Raw genomic sequence first — 19,631 nt, forward strand, 5'->3', positions numbered from 1 at the left:
TTTACTCAAAGTAAACCCCATCTGGCATGATTTTAAATTCTGGAAAAAGAACAGAAATGGAAATATGTGGTTTTGTTCTGACAGCGACGATATACAAACCTAACTTACTTTTAAGGTTTTTTTTTTTTTCCTTTTTAAAAAAATTAAATAAATAAATAAAAATAGAAATTAATGTGATCCTTTAAGACTTTTGAGAGATTATTGCCTGTAAAATATACTTTTTATTTAATTCCCTCAGTTTTTTTTAGTGGTTTCCAATAATTAATTTTTTTTTATTTAGCTTTAGCTTACTATAAATTAATTTTGCTCAAGGATCAAATAATCTAATTAATTGTAATGTGGAATAATCAGTGGCTCAGGTGACACTGTGGCTACATTTGATCAGTCAGTATGAAAAATTGAATGAATTAATGGTGTCGCTCACCTTTTGATTCTGAAGTCCTGGATGACTGTTGAAAAGCCTTGCCGTGTTGTATGTAGTATGTCAGAAGTTTGTTCCAGTCCAGGGCTGATGTACTGAAAATTTCTCAGCCTTTAGAACGAACAGATCTGCGCATCTGAAATCCTCTGTGCTTAGATTCTGGTATTCTTTGACTAGACAGATACTTCATAATCTGACAGTACTTTGAGTACTTGCTTATAGCACCCGTCACTTTGACCGTATCCTAGTGTCATTTTACAATCATAACTGCGTAACCGTGTGCACGTTTACCTGCTATCACCACTTGTACACCTGCTTTTATGCTCGCCTCTTGTTGCACTCACATACTGGCACAGACACGCTTTTGGGAAAAGTTTTGTAGCTTAATTTAGCTCTGCGATTGTAATATCAGTAGCCAACTAACCATTATTAACAAGGTAAATAAAGGTAACTCAAGGTTTCTTTTTTCTTTTGTTTTCTTTTGTTTCTAGAAAAGTGGCCATTCAAATATTCCATTTTTGCATATTTTGTCGATTATGTTTGCTAGATTGTTGTTAAGACATTTTTAGGGGTTTACTTTGATTCATGGTGGAATGTTTTGCTTTATGGTACAAGTTCTGATTATTTTTTTTATTTTTATCCCCCCCCCCCCCCCCCCCCCTCCCCAGGAAAATAAAACAATTTGGCACGGAGTATTTTATGTTTATACTGTATGCATTTCACTGTGTCTCTGTCATGCATACCTTTAAGGCTGAGACAGGCTATATGTTTATATGTCTCTAGGTTCTTTATCAAAGGTAGTACACAGCTGTTAATGCCAGATGTTATTTTCTTTAACACTTTAAGCAGATCTGGGTTCTCCATATATGAAGCATAGTCATGTGCAAAAGTTAGAGCACCCCTAGTCAAACGACATGTTTTGTAGGTTTTCTAAATGAAAATGGATTAACACGCTGTCTACTGCAGCGGTTCCCAACCTGGTCCTCGGGGCCCCCCGGTGGGGATCGCTGCACTCCTGCCATTTGCAAATGTGCGATTGCAGTGCGTGAAACACCAGTTTGTAACGTGGGTTGTCTTGGACCCCTTCCCCAAGCGGATGAGTCTGATGTTTGTTGAAAGAGGATTTGAACAGAACTCAGTCAAAACTCGGTGAAGGAGGTTTCTGTTAAAAAAAACAACAAAAAAAAACATACGCCATAACTTTTGCATTGGCCACATTTTTTCCCCCAAATAAAGAGCAAAATAATAAAGCAAATAAGTAGTAATTGTGTATTTAAATGTGCAGAAATGTTCTCTGTAGAGGGTTTATTAAAAATCAATCATATCATTTGAGGTGTCCAAGCATTCGCATGCGGTTGTAGATCTCTGCTAATTCTTGTTCATAATAACATGGAAAGCAAACACTGAAAATCCTTGATTGGGGTCTGTCTCACGATGTTGGATCACTTCTTACTGGGCTACATCACCCATCACCATAGCAACATAGGCTGCACTCCTAACCTGTTCCGTGGCTGACCTTCTGACCAATCAGGAACAGTGTTGTGATGACTTTTTTTTTCTTCTTTGTGTTGTTTGTGGTGCGAGTGACAAGAAAAGTACACTTCACACTACATAGATTTCAAGAAGATAAATCAGTCAATACTCAAGTAAGCTCTAACACGGTGTCAGTAGTGACTGTTGCTTTTTTACTGTTATAAGGGCTTTGCTTTGTACATGTAAGCATAGCATAATTTTCTTCGGAAGCTCAGCATCTCATGTTTCAAATTTTTGGCCGTTTTTCAAACGTCACACTTTCCCACACATCTAAACCTTAACCACAGTTGCATTCGTTAAGTTTTGTGAAGCCAAAATTAAGTTGAACATGAGTTGTGAAACAGACATCAAAACTCCTAAATTTGTTATTGACGTGAACCTCATAGGCTCACAAAATATTTGGTTAATCTATTTTGGTCACTGCTGTTAGAAAGCAAACATGGTTTTAGAGACATTTTAGTATCGTAATTCTCCGTGGACTTCATGCCAAGGAAGGAGCTGAAAAGCAGCCCAAGTAATACGACTGATGGAAAGAATCTACTCAGTGGAATAACGTCCTGACAAAGGGCCGTGTATAGGAAACTGTGTAGTGGCTGCAGAACGTCTGTTATTATAGTCATCATCTTTTTCTGTCTCGGTAGATGACAAAGTTTAAAACGGCACACGACTGCTACTTACTCAAACAGCAAACTTGTAGGCAAGACCCAAGTTGGCTAAAGACCCCAAAACAGAACATAGCAGCGCTTCAATAAACACACCCAAAGTATTCCAATGTTCCACGTTATTTATAGCTGGCAAGAGGTCAAAACAAGAGAGGCTCTTCACAGTGCACTGGCATCTTATGTTCAGGCTGGAGATTATTGTAATACAAACCGTTGGGAATCATTTTACAGGCATGGATTAAGCAAATTTATACAGAAAGAAAAAAATATCCACTCAGTTTTTAGCCCTTTCTTTTGAATGAACTTGTTTGAACCCCCACTGGGTTTCAGAACCTTCTCCATGGAGTTCTTATATCCAGTATTGCATAACCGACAGTTTGTTAGACGGTGCTGCATGTCTTTTTCTGCCTCGTAGAGGCATGGCGGCTGTGATTACCTGTTTCCCACATTTTGGCATCCCTTCTGCGGCAAAGGAGCAGTGTTTTAAAGGTAGCTCGGAACGAGTCGTTGCACAGAGCGTAGCACATGGGATTGACTGTGCTGTTGACGTAGCACAACCAGTATCCCAGTTGCCACAACTTTGCAGGGACGCAATGCGAAAGAGAAGCCAAGACCATGATGTTGTAGGGCGTCCATGTCAAGATGAAAGCCAACAGGATGGCGCTAAGCGTCCGTGCTGCTTTCTTTTCCCGAATGATCATGTTTATTCGCCTTTTGGTCTTGGGCTGCTTGTGGTCCAGCATTCTGGGTTTCTTCAGAGGAGGTTGACTGAAGGGTTGCACGGCAAGGGCTGGAATTTCTTGCTGGTACTCTGATCTACCTTGCAGGTCCTTCAACTTGATAACTGCAGGGTTTGATGCAGATGGCACCGTTCCTTTAAGATCTTGCTCCTGCTCTTCCTCAGTTGATGAAGAGGTTGGGGCGTCGTCCTCATCATCGATGTTCCAACTGCTGCTACTGCAAGCCTCCTTATAATTCTTGTTTTCTCCTGGTGGTGGCAACATGGATGCATTTGCTGTTACCAGAGGAAGCTGCTTTTGTCTCCCAGGAAAGCACCCCACCGATGGTTTCCTGGTGACCCCTGGGCATTTTCCCGAATTTCTCTCCATGGAGCTGTTGAGACTGCTTTGTGTGCTGTTCTGGTAGGTGGACCGCTTGTCTCCCTTAATGGAGTTACCCGCGCTACTGCTAACGGATCCCACAAACTTAGCAAGTCCTTTTGCTCTATTCTCAATCTCCCAATAAATCCGCCAGTATAGAATGATCATGATGCTAACAGGAAGGTAGAAAGCAGCGATGGCTGTGCCAAAAGTCGGGAGGGGCTGCTTCAGGAAGGGAATAGAGCAGTCCTTGGGCTCGTCCAGTGGTCTCTCGGGTACATGGGGCCAAGACAAGATGGCAGGTGCCCACAGTACAAATGACACCGCCCATGCCAATGTAATCAACATTGCCGCTCTTTTAGGTGTTCGTTTTACTCGATATGTCAAAGGCCGTGTTACAGAAAAGTACCGGTCAAAGCTAATGACCAGAAGGTTCATGACGGATGCATTACTAGCTACGTAGTCGAGCGCTAGCCACAGATCACATGCTCTGGGTCCCAACATCCACTGACCCTTTATGATGTAAGCTGTGTAGAGGTTCATTGACACTGTGCCTAAGATCAAGTCAGCCACTGCCAGACTTAACAGATAGTAGTTGCTGATGGTTCTTAGTTGGCTGTTGACCCGGAAGGAGATGACCACCAAGAGGTTTCCTACGATGGTAATAAAGGAGAGTGGACCCGTCACGAGCACAATCAAAACCACCTCCCAAACCTGATGGCCGCCCAGTGGATCCGCAGTCTTGTTGGATGTCTGAGGTTCGCAGGTGGTGTTCATGTTGCCAACCAAGACGCAACATGAAGTCCTTGAAGGGAACGCTCATTATTCAGGAGTACTGAAGGGCTTAGTGATGCAGGTCCTTAGCATCACCACCTTCCTGGTATGAATTCTTCTCCCATTCTTCTGACAAAAGAAACAAATGGGACAGGTAAGTTTTGGCTGAAACAGTGTTTCTCCATATTAAATGGTTTTTTTTTTGTTTCTAAGTAAAGACCACATAGAGAACACACTTCTGTGGAGGTCTTTATATGATTGTATTAAAAACTGAAAAATAAAAAAAATTTGCAGAAGAGTGCAATATTTAATTTTGATCTCTGATAGTATAACTTATTTAGATAACTTGTTTATTTAAAATCAACAAACCAGAAACATGTCATTTGACTAGTGGGTGGTGGGGAAAAAATGATATAATCAGTGAGGTTGGAATAAAATAGACAGCATAGAAAATTGCCTTCAGATGACCCCAAAGATAAAAGTCTAAGGGGGTCAGATCGGGAGACCTTGGGGGCCATTCAACTGGCCCACGACGACTAATCTACTTTGGAAGCTGGCACATTCACCCGAGTTTTTCCAGCAAGATGGTGCACCACCACATTATGGGTGTCAGGTCCGAGCATTCCTATATGAGCAGTTTCCTGGAAAGTGGATTGGTTGTCATGGGCCAGTTGAATGGCCCCCAAGGTCTCCCGATCTGACCCCTTTGAACGCATTTTATAAGTGGTCAGAAACTTGTAAATAACTAATGAAAGAATACAGTTACGTTAAAACCAAGCACAGCATTGTTTTTCTTGTGAAACTCTCAGTAAGTTTGATGCGTCACACGACCCTCTTCCCATGGAAAAAAACTTGAAAAGTTTTCCCCCCTCCCATAAACTAATGTGCCACAAACAGGAAGTTAATATCACCAACCATTCCCATTTTATTTGGGTGTATCCATATAAATGGCCCACCCTGTGTGTGTGTGTGTGTGAATATATGCAATAGATATAGATAGATACACACACACGCAGAGACAAAAAGTTAGGAATATTTGGCTTTCGGGTGAAATTTATGGAAAACATAAGTTCACGCTACAGTGATATTATATCATGAAAGTAGGGCATTTAAGTAGAAGCATCCAATAGTGATTTCCTCATCTCAAACAATTCACTGAAACAAAAGCCAGTGACAGTGGTAATGTTACCCCAACAAAAAATGTCAGTGTCTCAATAACTTGTCATGTGCCCTTGAGCATAAATTACAGCCTGACAACGAAGTCTCATGCTGTTCACAAGTCAACTCCTTGTCTGCTGAGGCATGGCATTCTGCTCTTCTTGAAGGGCGACCCTCAGGTCACTGAGGTTCTGGGGTACAGAGTTACGAGCCTCTAGACGGCGACTCCACTGATCCCATAGGTTTTCTATCTGCTAGGAAGTGAAATGATTGACTTCCAATATTTTGGAAATATTCTTAGCCCCCTTCCCAAACTCATAGTCTCTCAGCTTTTTCTAAAGACCTCAGAGAGCTCTTTTGATCTAGGCTTGATGATGCACCACACCAATAACAAAGACAAGTTCCTCCAAACTGTTCTCTACTGTACTCATACTCAAGTAGAGGCACCCAAGACACATTTTCAAAATCTATTTATTTGTGTAGTTTGTGTTTGTTTGCTGAGAAAAGTGTTAATATTTGAATAAACAAAATGTGTAGAATATTAATTAATAATGATTATGTATATATCTGATTATTTTTATTATATATCATATAAATTAGGGGTTAGGTGCCTTGCTCAAGGGCACTTCAGTCATGGACTGTCAGCCAGGGGGTTCAAACCGGAACATTCCGGTCATAAGGCTGGTTCCCTAACCTTCAGCCTGCGACTGCTCCCTATAAATTCAAATTTAAATTAATAAATAATAAATAGTGATTTTCTTGATGTTAGTGTGTTTGTTTAACCATTTCCAAACGTCTCCCTGAGGAAGCCCAGTATTTAACTAATGTAGTTAAAAAGCAGCTCCTGGTTTGACCAATCAGTGCTTCAGTAAATTGAGCTCAAGATGTAATTGATTATATTAACAAGTCTCTGCGGTGGCTGTGAAGGTGTCAAGGAAGAATATGGACCCAAGAAATTCTTGTTACTTTTTTATTGATTTTATGTTTATTTGAATTATGAATATGACTTTATTCTAATGTATATTGTGATAAACTCACTGCTGAAGTAAACTTTAAAAATTTGCTTAGATGCCTAAAACTTTCGCACAGTATTGTGTATATATGTATGTATGTAGGTGTACTTACTCTTTCCACATAAGAAAATTACATTACTGTTCTGTTCAATTATACAAAGGATGACTATGTTAATTTTATCATTTGCTAAATGATATATATACACACAAATATACACACTAGTCCACTTAACTGCTTGGCATTGACGCTTTAAGCTTGATGTCAACTAGTTGCTGATCAGGTGACAGCATGGTCGCCTTGGGAAAGATGACAGGTGATGGGCCTGATGATTTTGGGGTCTCTATGTCTGGTTCCCTGAATACTAGCAATGTGATCAAGGGCTTGTTGGAAAGGCTAAGGCATTCTCTACTGGCTTGGCTTTGTTGGCTTGTTTGTTTCTCTGCTGATCTACAGTACTTTAAAGATCAGTTATCATTATCTCTGGTTTCCCAAAGTAAAAAGTCTTGTCTCATTGGAAAGTGGGCATAACACCCTTTAATCCTGTAAATTTTGAAGTTGGTTCTTCTTATTTTTGCAAATTTAAGGCACTCTAAATTTCTCTGGTTCTCCAGAGCTCTGCAGCATCATGGCAAGGCCACCAAGAGTGTGCCTTGGATCAAATACAAATTTGCAAGATTCCAGGGTCTGTATCTCCAATAGTGGTTGGTATAGTGTAGTGGTTAACACCTTTGCCTTCTATACTGTAGATTGGGGTTCAGTCCCATACCAGGGCAAGCACCCTACACTATACCAATAAAAGTCCTTGGGCAAGACTCCTAACACCACCTTGTCCTACCTGTGTAAAATGATCAAGTTGTAAGTCACTCTGAATAAGAGCGTCTGCCAAAAAATATAAAATATATCCGGTTTCCTGAAAGCTAGCAATGTCATTCAATCGCCAGATCTGTTACGTCAGCCAAAAGATGAAAAGTTGGCCTTTTAAAGTTGCAACAAGCAAACTTGCTTCTCTTGCTTTATTCATGATGTTATCAGGGACTAATTGACATTGAATCAACTTTCATCACCTGTTGATTTTAAAAAGCCTAAAGCTTTGCAACTCCTAATACACCACACACACACCGATGAGCCAACATTATGACCACCTGCCTATTGTGCTGTTGTTCCTCCACTTGCCACTAAACCAACTCTGATTCGCTGAGGCATGGACTCTATAAGACATCAGAAGGTGCCTGGCACCAAGACGTAAGAGGCAGATCCTATATCATAACATATAACATATAACATAATATATATAACATAACATGCATGAGGCATTATATTGCTGATGGAGGCCACTGCCATTGGAGAATCCCTTTGCCTTTACCATTTCTTGATATGCACTGTGCACTACTCCCTGATATGCACATGATAAAATAATGTCCACATGGGTGCCTGGGCAGAGGGCTTCTGAGCAAAACAGTACCTAGACACTCCCTCCACTTCTGTTCTTCCTAAATTGCATCCTGGTGCCATCACCTCCCTGGGTAATCAGTGCACATGTACGCAACCATTCAGAAGGTGGCCTTCTTCCAATGCTCGCGTGCCCATTGTAGGCACATTTGGCAGTGGACAGGGATTAGCATGGGCACTCTGACCAGTCTGTGACTATGCAAACCCATATGCAGCTGGGTGTGATGCACGTTAACCATCATGGACCACTGTTGGTGGTTATCCACCACTGCAGACCAGGAACACCCCACAAGCTTTGATGTTTCAGAGACAGTTGTCTGTCCATAATGATTTGACCCTTGTCAAAGTCATTCAGGTCTTCACACCTGCCCATTTCTTACACATCCAACGTGTCCATGATGAGAACCAACTGTTTGCTTGCTGTCTAACATATCCCAGACCTTCATTCAGTCAACCCATAAAAAGTCTACACTAGCAGCAGATTTAATTGTGGCACAGTTAATCTGCAGCAAATCTTCTTGTTTTACTTGTCCATAAACAAATGAGCTGAAGCTTGTGGTGCTTGAAAAAGTCTGACGTAGTAACAGGTTTTTCCGATGGATACTAACATTGACATGTTCGCTTGCCCGCTGTAAAGCCTTTGGCACCCAATAAAGCCAACCTGTGTTATCTGTTGCTCACTACCTAACTCTCTCAACGAGAGGTACAGATGAGTGCCCTTTCCACTATTTTCTGCCTGCCGTTTTTTAACATCTCCCAAATGAGTTTGGAGAAGCTCATTAAGTATATGAAGCGTCGCCCGTTTACCCTCTCTGTTTGATGTACTGGATCCCTGTTGACTCAGACAGAGCCAGACACGTGTATTTACCTGACGACATTTGCTTTGAGATAAGTTGCTTTTTAATAACTGTGCACATTTGTGGGAAACCAGCTTCATGGTGCCGGTGACGTCTATTCGGCCACGTACAGTGGAGGTACATTACAGACAGCTGTGTTTTTTCGTGTATCCATGTGTGGTGGAAAAAATAAAAAGATTACATCAGTGCACTGGCTCAGTTCACAAAAACGCATTAATCTCAGCTCTACAGTGTGAAACTGGGTAGAACCTGACAAATCCGACCACAAGAAACAGGCCTCTGCTTCTGTGATCAGTACAGAGGTGTGCAAAGTGACCTGAACTGGTTGAGTTAATCCAGCCTAAGTTTATGTAGCAGAAATGGAGTGTCTGGAGAGATATTCCATGATGGTAATTTGTCTTCTTTCGTCACAACAGTGGTAGAGCTAGTACCATTCTAAACATTTTCAAATGGACACAGGCTTTTGCTTTTGGATTAGCATGTTTTTTTCTGTTTTAAGCAAAGCAGTTCTGTTCTAGATACTGTAACCAAACAGTTGAGATTAAATTGTCTTGACAGGCAACTTGGTGGTCTTTTAATTTTTATTCTATAACTTTTTCTATGTTACAGAATTTGCAAATCCACTACACTCTTTAAAAAAAGATACACTCAAAGAACACTTTGCCTGATTAAAGGGTTCTTCAAATTGATGGAGAATGGGAGAATGTGCTATAGATCATTCTATCTAAAGGTTCCACATAGCACCAAAAACGGTTCTTCTGTTCTGCAGAACCCTTTCTTGGTGCTATATAGAACCCTTTAAAAAACACAAACCATCTACAGCATATTCTCTATCAAGACGTACCCTTTTAGGATGCAAAGAACCCTTTAATCATGAAGGATTCTTTGACTGTACATGGTTCTGTTCTTTTCTAAAGAATCCTTAAAGAACCATCTCTTTTAGTGTACACTCCACACCTTCTACACTCTTAAAAGTAAAGCTTACTAAATGGTTCTTGGCTTGAATGTGTAGTTTTAACATGAAAAAATGTTCTTAATACTTCTTTACAATTCTCACATTCCTTAAAAAGGCAAGCAATCAAAGGTTAAGGGTAGCTTAAAAGTGGTTCTTCTATGGTGTTGCTCCCAAGAACCCTTTTTGGTTCCATTTGGCACCTTTATATTTGAGAATGTAGCTACCTCAATCTAGAACCACCAAACTCTGCCCATAGACCCAATATACAGTTTTGTGCAAAAGTCACTCTTCATTTATTTAATTTCCACTCAAAGCAGTCATTAAGTACAAGTTATTCTTCTTTAGAAAACATTCCTGAGCAGATTAGATGAGTACACTTGCATAAGGAAGGAGAACGTCAAAGTAAAAGAACTGGAAAAGTGAGAGATCAAAAAATGGGACTCCTATCAACCACCTGCAAAGCCTGGTAGACCACCAAAAATGTCCCCGTCAGATAAGCAGCACTTAGAGCTTTCATCTTGGAGAGAGAGGAGAAAATCAAGGTCCACTCTTGATTCAGATATGGACACATCCTCAGCCGTCCTTCACTGTGACAATTCGGCGCTGTGAAAGCATGTGTAGCTGTCGAGAAGCCGCACTGAGACAAGGAAATGTACAGAACAGAAGCTGCTGTCCTGACCACCCCAGAGTCCAGACATAAACACCACTGAATGTGTTTGGGATTATTGAATTGTGAGAAGCAGAAAATGCAGTCAACTTCTAAGACTGAACTTCAGAGGTGTGGAACAAATATTCCTGCAGAGTTCTTTGAAATGATGCTGTAATGTAAGGTTGGACACACAGAATACTGATGTGTTGTGTTGTGATGTGTTCTGCTTTTTCCAGTCATTGAAAAATGAATTACTTGTACTTAATGGCCATTTTGGAATTTAAGTAACTGAAGTGTGATCTGAGTTTTGTACAGTACTGTATATTTAGTACACATACACGTGTGTGTGTGTGTGTGTGTATGTATATATATATATATATATATATATATATATATATATATATATATATATATATATATATATATATATATGTATATATTTTTTTTCAAAAAGGGTTCTTTGAGTGTTCATGGTTCTGTGTAGATCCATTTTCTTTATTAAAGAACCCTTGAAGACCCTTTTTAAGAGTGAGTAGTAAGTTGAGTCACGTCACTGAGTTATAAACATCATTAACATCCCAGCTGTAAAGTTTGAGAAGCCAAACTTGGTATGACACCAAACTAAACTCTGTCCAAGACTGTGCTACTATTTATAATGATGACTGATGACTGACTTACTTTTCTCTCAACTTTCCCGTCCTTCAGAACTACTTCTTATAAACACATAAAACTAGTGCCAGCAAGCTGCCTTTGAGTCTTTATACTGTTAGTACACAGTATGTATTTTATAGTGTCTAGTTTCTTCTAGTATATTTATACTATAGAATATTTGTAGAATATTCAGGTTCGTATATATTCTGGTTCGTTTACCACTTCAGTTTACTTTTTGATGCGTTTTAATGATCATATTCAAATTCTGCACATTATATGAAAATGGAAAATAAAATGGAGTAATAAACCTTCGCTGTAGAAACGTACCTCTTTGGAAGCGTATCATGAAGCTGTAGTCCTTTTGGGAATATGTAAGATATCCTTGTCCATCATGTATCCATATATTTCAGCTAATGGATTTAGCTGATGGAAATCCTGATGGAATTAATGCCCCCACTGTGCATCTTCTGCTTTCTATAAAACTTGTACCTGTTAACGGTTGTTGCCACATATGTCCACCATCAGAAATGTTTCAGTATGACGCCGTCAGTAGGTCCTGTTATCTGGAGGAATTAAAAATCAAATGAAACCTGTCACTTGCCGACACATGTTGCTCCTCTCACACCAGCAGTGCTCTGTACTGAGACAGCGGAGGACAGAGGTGCCTGTCATAAGACGGGTAAATAACAGTGTTTAAACCCAGAGCGCTGGTGATGAGGTACAGACGCTCAGCGTATCCCTCCGCGCACTCGAGCATGGCCACAAACAGAAAAGTGTGAGTGATCGGGTTCCTCCCTCAAAGGTGGAAAGACACCAAATTGTGCCCAGACATGAAAATGATAGTCTGAAGTTGACCAATAGACACATACTCCTCGTTTCTAAGCTCATTGTCCATTTCATCAGCTCCACTTACTCTATAGGTGCGCTTTGTAGTTCTACAATTACAGACTGTAGTCCATCTGTTTCTCTGATACTTTGTTAGCCCCCTTTTACCCTGTTCTTCAGTGGGTAGGACCCTCAAAGAGCAGGTACTATTTGGGTGGTAGATCATTCTCAGCACTGCAGTAACAATGACGTGGATGTGTGTTAGTGTAGTGTTGTAGCGCTGGCCTGAGTGGATCAGGCACAGCAGTGCTGCAGGAAACCATATATAAACAGGATCCAGAAATGCTGCCACCTTCTCTGGGCCTGAGCTCATTAGAAAAGTGTCCTGTGGTCCGATGAAGCGACATTTGAAATCTGTTTTGGAAATCATGGACATTGCATCCTCTGGGCTAAAGACCACTCAGCATTTTATCAGTACACAGTTCAAAATCCAGTAATCATGATTGTATAGGGGTGCATTAGTGCACATGGTATGGAGCACATGCACAGTGCACATCTGTGAAGGCACCATTAACACTGAACGATATATACAAGTTTTGCCAACCTATGCTGCCTTCCAGACGATGTCCTTTTCAGGGAAATTGATTATTTCAGCAAGACCATGTCAAACCACATTCTGCCCATATTACAACAGCATGGCTCTGTTGTGAAAGAGTCCAGGTGCTGAAATGTTCTGCCTGCAGTCCAGACCTGTTACCACTGAAAACATTTGGCGCATTGTGAAATGAAAAATACAATAAATAAGCCCTGGAACTGTTGAGTAGCTGAAATCTTATATCAAACAATAATGGGGAAACATTTCACTTTCAAAACTACAGCAAACAGTTTTATTTTTTTCCTTTAAAAATATGTTTTACATGATTTGTGTGTCATTTGCATCCTGCTTTTATTTACATTCTGCACAGCCACCCAACTTTTTTGGAAATGGAGTTGTATTTGAACAGTCAACACTCGCACAGTCCAACTCGTAATTCCATCTCGGAATAGTCAAAGTTTCTCCAAAGTGCTGTTTTCCCAGAGCTGCTGTCATGTGACATCAACCTACACACTTAAAGATGGTTATTCAAGGGTTCTTTAGTAAAGTCTTGACATTGTAACAATAGCAGAACCCTTTTTGGTGCTATATAGTACACTTTTCAGAAAGGTTCTATACAGAAACATCTACAGCACTCTGCAATCTGAAAAACCCTTTAATCATGCAAAGTGTCCTTTGAGTGTTCATGTTTCTATATAGAACCATTTTCTTTGCTAAAGAACCTTTGAGGAACCATCATTTTTAAAGGCTTGAACAAGAATGTGTCAATGTGTTGTAAACAGACTTTTACGCTGATGTTTGTGTAAAACGTGCTCTTCATGTTTGATATAGTTGAATGCAGATGGTTTCTTGGGTAATTATGTGGTTACGTCATCTTTTTTTTTAATTGGGTGCTTTCATGTCATTATCGGCACTATATTAACATTGAATTGCCATAGCAACAACTTTTAAAATAATTTAGCACTAAACAAACATCTCTAACTCTGGTCTAAAAGCTTTTTAAAAGCTTTTTATATGGCTACAGTAGGCAAATGTGTTGTAGATTACTGAGTGTCCATTTTTCCCCCCAGCCATCAGGTGTGATGTAGGAGGCCCCCCTAGGTCAATTCAATATATTACTTCGTGTATATATATCCAATATATATATTCATATACATATACATACATATATATATATATATACAATCAGGCATAACATCATGACCACATTGTCCATTTTATCAGCTCCACTTACTGTATAGCTGCACTTTGTAGTTCTACAGTTACAGAGTAGTCCATCTGTTTCTCTGATACTTTGTTAGCCCCCTTTTACCCTGTTCTTCAGTGGTCAGGACCCCATGGACCCTCACAGAGCAGATACTATTTGGGTGGTGGATCATTCTTAGCATGTTGTGCTGGTACGAGTGGATCAGACACAACACTGTCCACTCTATTAGACACTCCTACCTTGTCAGTCCACCTTGTAAATGTAAAGTCAGACACGGTAGCTCATCTGCTGCTGCACAGTTTGTGTTGGTCATCCTCTAGTCCTTTATCAGTGGTCACAGGACGCTGCCCACAGGACGCTGCCCGCATGACGCTGCCCACAGGACGCTGTTGGCTGGATATTTTTGGTTGATGGACTATTCTCAGTCCAGCAGAGACACTGAGGTGTTTAAAAACTTCAGCAGCACTGCTGTGTCTGATCCACTCAGACCAGCACGTCAGTCTTACTGCAGTGCTGAGAATGATCCACCGCCCAAACAGAACCTGCTCTGTGAGGGTCCATGGGGGTCCTGACCACTGAAGAACAGGGTAAAAAGGGGCTAACAAAGTATCAGAGAAACAGATGGACTACAGTCTGTAACTGTAGAACTACAAAGTGCAGCTATACAGTAAGTAGAGCTGATAAAATGGTCAGTGAAGTGTAGAAAAATGTAGGAACATGTAAGTGGACGTAATATAAAAATATATATAAAAAGCCTTTCACTATTTTTTTTGTTAAAAGTGCTTAATGTTAAAAACAAAACTACGCGGTGGTATAAAATATGTTTATTGGGTGAAGACTTCATTTTGATGAGTGCACTGTGGCTATGTACTGTATAACAAGAGGAAAGCTGAAACTGCTGGAGCTTCAGAGTGCCTGGATTTCTTCTTCAGAGCTCTGCCTTCAGACAGTGACAGTTTGTTCAGTCTCACTTCTAGGAAAGATCCATAACTAAGAATCAGACTCTTCTCTTAGTGCTTTGAGTTTTCCAACCATTTGAAAACCTTCTGGAATGACAGATATTCAGACGTCTGGAGTTCTATAACTGCACTACCACAAGTTTTTCACATCTTTGTGTGGTTGATGTTTTATGGCTGTTCTACCCGCTGCTCTTTAATCTCGGATCATCTAGAATCTTGTTTGGTCTTCGTCCAGTGACGTCCAATCATAGCTAATTTCCTTTAGTGCTGTGTTGTCCTATGTATTGATGATTAGTATAAAAGCTTTTGGAGTATTTGCTTGGCAAACAATAGCTAGCCACCTGGGATGTACCTGCTGTGGCTCGTAAAGGTGTTATAAAGTCTCACCTGTCTTTTTATATCACTGTAACAGTCTTAAAACGGGTGATTGAGGAGAGTTTTATTGCACTGTCTGTTTTAATTTCCTCAGCTTGCTAACTACTGTGTTACAGCGCTTGAGGAATACACGAAAACAGCACAGGAGAGCGGAGTTCAGTTTCACCATGTGGTGTTTTTATCAGATAAGATCCTGAAGACCCTGAAATTGAAGATGCTCTCATACATTTGCTAGTTCTCAGGAAAGTAAGTACAGTCTACTATTTGCTCACTTTAAAGAGGAATTTCATACATTATATATAATCCCGCCCTGCGATGGACTGACGACCTGTCCAGGGCTCCAGCACCCCCCCGCCACCCTGACGGAGAAGCGGCTTAGAGAATGGATGGATGGATGGATGGATGGATATATAATCCCTAATGTTAACTCTATAGGAAAAAGGGAAAAAAACTTTCTTAACTTTGAATCAAAATTAATAGAACTCAATTTTTCATTTTGACAGATTGTAGAGGTTAGCTGGTATTTTCAAATTTTGTTCAAAATAGTTCCACCAGCAGCGTTTTATGTATAAACAATTAGTCACCTTGCATGTTTGAGGTGCTAGTATCTTCAGACTCCTGCCAAGAATGATTGGGCTATAAATACCTGCAGCGTGATTCATAGATTGAGAAAAGGTGGCACATTGCAGTGAATGTCTCTTTCGATGTGTGGAAAATGGAAAATAGGTTGCAAAGCAGATTAATCATTGGCAAAAAGGAGTGATTGCATTTGGGTGAGCCAGAGACCACAGAGTGAAGGAAGTAGTGCATGGACATACGACATATGGACTACCAGCCGTGGCAAAAAACCCAGTCTACAGGAAATTCTCATCAGAATTGTGACCAAAAGACAAAACTGATGGACAGGGCCTGCCGGCGTGTTTTTGCGGCCTGTAAATAAAAATCACTTAACTTTTAGGCAAGAACTACCTCTAGAGGTCAGCACAACTTCTGAAAGAATGCTCCACGGGGAGCTGCATACCATGAGCAGATGAAGCAGAGTGGCACAAGAGGCCTATGCTCACTTCTGCTCTTAGAGTTGCCTGGTTACAGTGGGCAAAGATGCACAAAAACTGGACTGTTTGTGACTGGAAATGTTTTATCTGGTCAGATGAATCGTTTTATGTGAACGATGCTTGGTGTCATGTTAATCGTAGACCTCAGGAAGCCTTCAATGAGGACTGTATGCAAGGTCATGCTGGAGGAGCTCTGTGATATTCTGGGGTGCTAGACAACCAGGTTTTGCCTTTTGCTCACCATCTTACCCATCCAGTCCAGGCCAGATTGAAGAGTAGCTGGTATTTGTGTTCGTGGAGGTATTACAGTCACAGGCGACTAATTTTTTTTGTCCCGTGAGCTTATATACATATGTATGTATATACACTATTTTGCCAAAAGTATTCACTCACCCATCCAAATCATTGAATTCAGGTGTTTCAGTCACTTCCATGGCCACAGGTGTATAAAGCCGAGCCCCTAGGCCTGCAGACTGCTTCTACAGACATTAGTGAAAGAGTGGGTCGCTCTCAGGAGCTCAGTGAATTCCAGCATGGTACTGTGATACTGTGACGCCACCTGTGCAGCAAGTCCAGTCGTGAAATTTCCTCACTACTAAATATTCCACAGTCAACTGTCAGAGGTAATATAACAAAGTGGAAGCGATTGGGATCGACAGAAACTCGGCCACGAAGTTGTAGGCCATGTAAAATGAGAGTGGGGTCAGCGGATGCTGAGGGGCATAGTCACCAACTTTCTGCAGAGTCAATCACTACAGACCTCCAAACTTCATGTGGCCTTCAGATCAGCTCAAGAACAGCAAGGTTTTCAAGAACATCACTGTGCACCAGTGGGTGGGGCAAATATCCAGTAATATCATCTCAAACCCTTTCCGCCCACCTATCATCGAGAGATGCTCAGCTGTCACACTCAGTAATATGTCACAGTACAGAAGGAAAACGTGTTATAATCTCAGATTCTTACTGACTTCAGTACTGCTTTGTATTAATGCCGAGTGCCGGAGTGAAGCAAATAAGAACAGTGCTGAGCAATAAAACCCGTTTTCTGGGCCGCGTCTCGTAAAAACGGCCACACAGTGCCGGGAGGGCTCAGCGGGGCCTGAGTGAAGTGTTTATGAGTTGGTGAAATATGGTGGGCTTTTCTCTGGTAATGGAGAGCGGAGGAGGAAGAGGCCGAGCCGGGAGATGGAGGGATGGTTAGTGTGAGAATTAAGGAGGATTTTACAGCTGCGTAGATGCCTGTGGGTTCACAGATCCTGTCTTTCGTCTTGGCAGCCATGAGACGCTAATACAAGCAAAAGTGAGGCACGGCTGCCCACTTTCACTCACACAGCCCCCCCGTCACTCTCCACATGCAAACTCTGCTCAGAATCAACTCAATCAACACATGCGAGTTTCTGTTCAGTGTCACGTCTGTGATCTGTTTGTTCCCCCCAGATTTCTCTGCTGGCACAGCATGTACAGCGTCTGTTACGCTCTCAGACACTGAGAACCAATGAGCACATCTAACACTAAAAGGCCCATATTCTGCATTTTAATGTGCTACATTCCTTTTCTACAGTCACCCTTTTCCCCTTAAAGTCCAGCATGTTTGAATTTACGCTTAATGTTTGTGAACTACACACTAAAAAAGACGGTTCTTCAAGGGTTCTTTAGTACAGAAATTGCTTCTATATAGACCCATGAATGCTCAAAGAGCCCTTCGCACGATTAAAGGGTTCTTTGCTATGGGAAATGGTTCTTCAGATATTGCAGATTGCAGTAATGGTTCTGTACAGAACGCTTTTGAAAAGTGTTCTATATAGCATCAAAAGGGGTTCTGCTATTGTTACCATGTCAAAACTGGAGCAATGAAAGAAGAACCATTTTTGGTGCTATATAGAACCATCTACAGAACATTTTCCATCAGGGTGAAGAACCCTTTCATGATGCATTGAATATTTGGGTGTTCATGGTTCTGTCTCGAAACATTTTCTGAACACTCTAAGAACCCTTTGCATGATTAAAGGATTTGTTGCATGGTGAAATGGTTCTTCAGATTCTGCACTGTAGATGGTTCTGTATAGAACCTTTTCAACCTATATGGGTTCCATATAGCACCAAGAAGAGTTCATCTATTGTTACGACATCAAACCTGTAACAACTTGTAACCTTTCTGGTGCCATATAGAACCCTTTTCATCATGCAAGTAATGCTTTAATCACGCAGTGCATTCTTTTGAGTGTCCATGGTTCTATATAAAACTACTTTCTGAACAATCGAAGAACCCTTTGCATGATTAAAGGATTTGTTGCATTTTGAAATGGTTCTTCAGATTCTGCACTGTAGATGGTTCTATGTAGAACCTCTTCAACCTTTATGGGTTCCATATACATTATATTTCCAAAAGTATTCACTCCCCCATCCAAACCATTGAATTCCGGTGTTCCAGTCACTTCCATGGCCCCAGGTGTATAAAGCCGAGCCCCTAGGCCTGCAGACAGCTTCTACAGACATTAGTGAAAGAATGGGTCGCTCTCAGGAGCTCAGTGAATTCCAGCGTGGTAACATGATCGGACGCCACCTGTGCAACAAGTCCAGTCGTGAAATTTCCTCACTACTAAATATTCCACAGTCAACGGTCAGTGGTATTGGATGGATGGATGGATGGACGGATGGATGGAAACTTTATTGATCCCAAAGGAAATTTACCAACAAGGAAATTTATAACAAAGTGGAAGCAATTGGGCGACAGCAACTCAGCCATGAAGTGGTTAGCCACGTAAAATGAGGTCAGCAGATGCTGAGGGGCATAGTGCGCAGAGGTCACCAACTTTCTACAGAGTCAATCACTACAGACCTCCAAACTTCATGTGGCCTTCAGATCAGCTCAAGAGAGCTTCATGGAATGGGTTTCCATGGCCGAGCAGCTGCATCCAAGCCTTACATCACCATGCGCAATGCAACGCGTCGGTTCCGCTTCTGAGTCTTAGTTCTTCTCAAGGTTTCTCCCTCCTGCTCTTAGAGCTTTTCCTTGCCACTGTCGCCACTGGTGACGCTCATGGGGGCTTGGAACCGGATTTTTCTGTAAAGCTGCTTTGCGACAACACCTGTTGTAAAATGTGCTGTATAAATAAACTGCTTGCTATATAGAACCATTTTCTTTACTAAAGAACCCTTGAAAAAAACATGATACATAAGATTTGTTGAGACAAATGTTTTAAATCTTCTAAAGGTTTGAGTTTGTAGGTTATGGCAAGAGTTCTCAACCTTTTCCACCTCAAGCTCATCTTTTCAACACAAGAAATTACAGATGCCCACCAGAAATTCGGGGGTCTCATATTTGGTTAACTCTTCGGAAATCAGGCAAGTTTTCAAATTTACAAATGCGTTGTGTCAAATTGTAACTTTTT

The 19,631-nt window shown here is 41.0% G+C and overlaps 1 protein-coding gene across 2 annotated transcripts; it reads right to left on the bottom strand.

Annotated features, from left to right (window-relative positions):
* Positions 1 to 2,485: 2,485 nt before the first annotated feature.
* On the bottom strand, positions 2,486 to 11,700 carry chrm1b (cholinergic receptor, muscarinic 1b). Of its 2 annotated transcripts, none has more exons than XM_017713913.2 (2): positions 11,551 to 11,700; positions 2,486 to 4,616 (listed from the first exon to the last, which is right to left on the bottom strand). In XM_017713913.2, the coding sequence occupies exon 2, from the start codon at positions 4,491 to 4,493 to the stop codon at positions 2,997 to 2,999; it is 1,497 nt and encodes a 498-aa protein (XP_017569402.1). In that variant the 5' UTR covers positions 4,494 to 4,616; positions 11,551 to 11,700; the 3' UTR covers positions 2,486 to 2,996. The 2 variants fall into 2 exon arrangements, with proteins under 2 accessions (XP_017569402.1, XP_037389534.1); XM_037533637.1 differs by having other exon boundaries at positions 2,486 to 4,619.
* Positions 11,701 to 19,631: the final 7,931 nt, after the last annotated feature.

Source organism: Pygocentrus nattereri, chromosome 23 (assembly GCF_015220715.1).
Source record: "Pygocentrus nattereri isolate fPygNat1 chromosome 23, fPygNat1.pri, whole genome shotgun sequence".
Taxonomy (NCBI): Eukaryota; Metazoa; Chordata; class Actinopteri; order Characiformes; family Serrasalmidae; genus Pygocentrus; species Pygocentrus nattereri.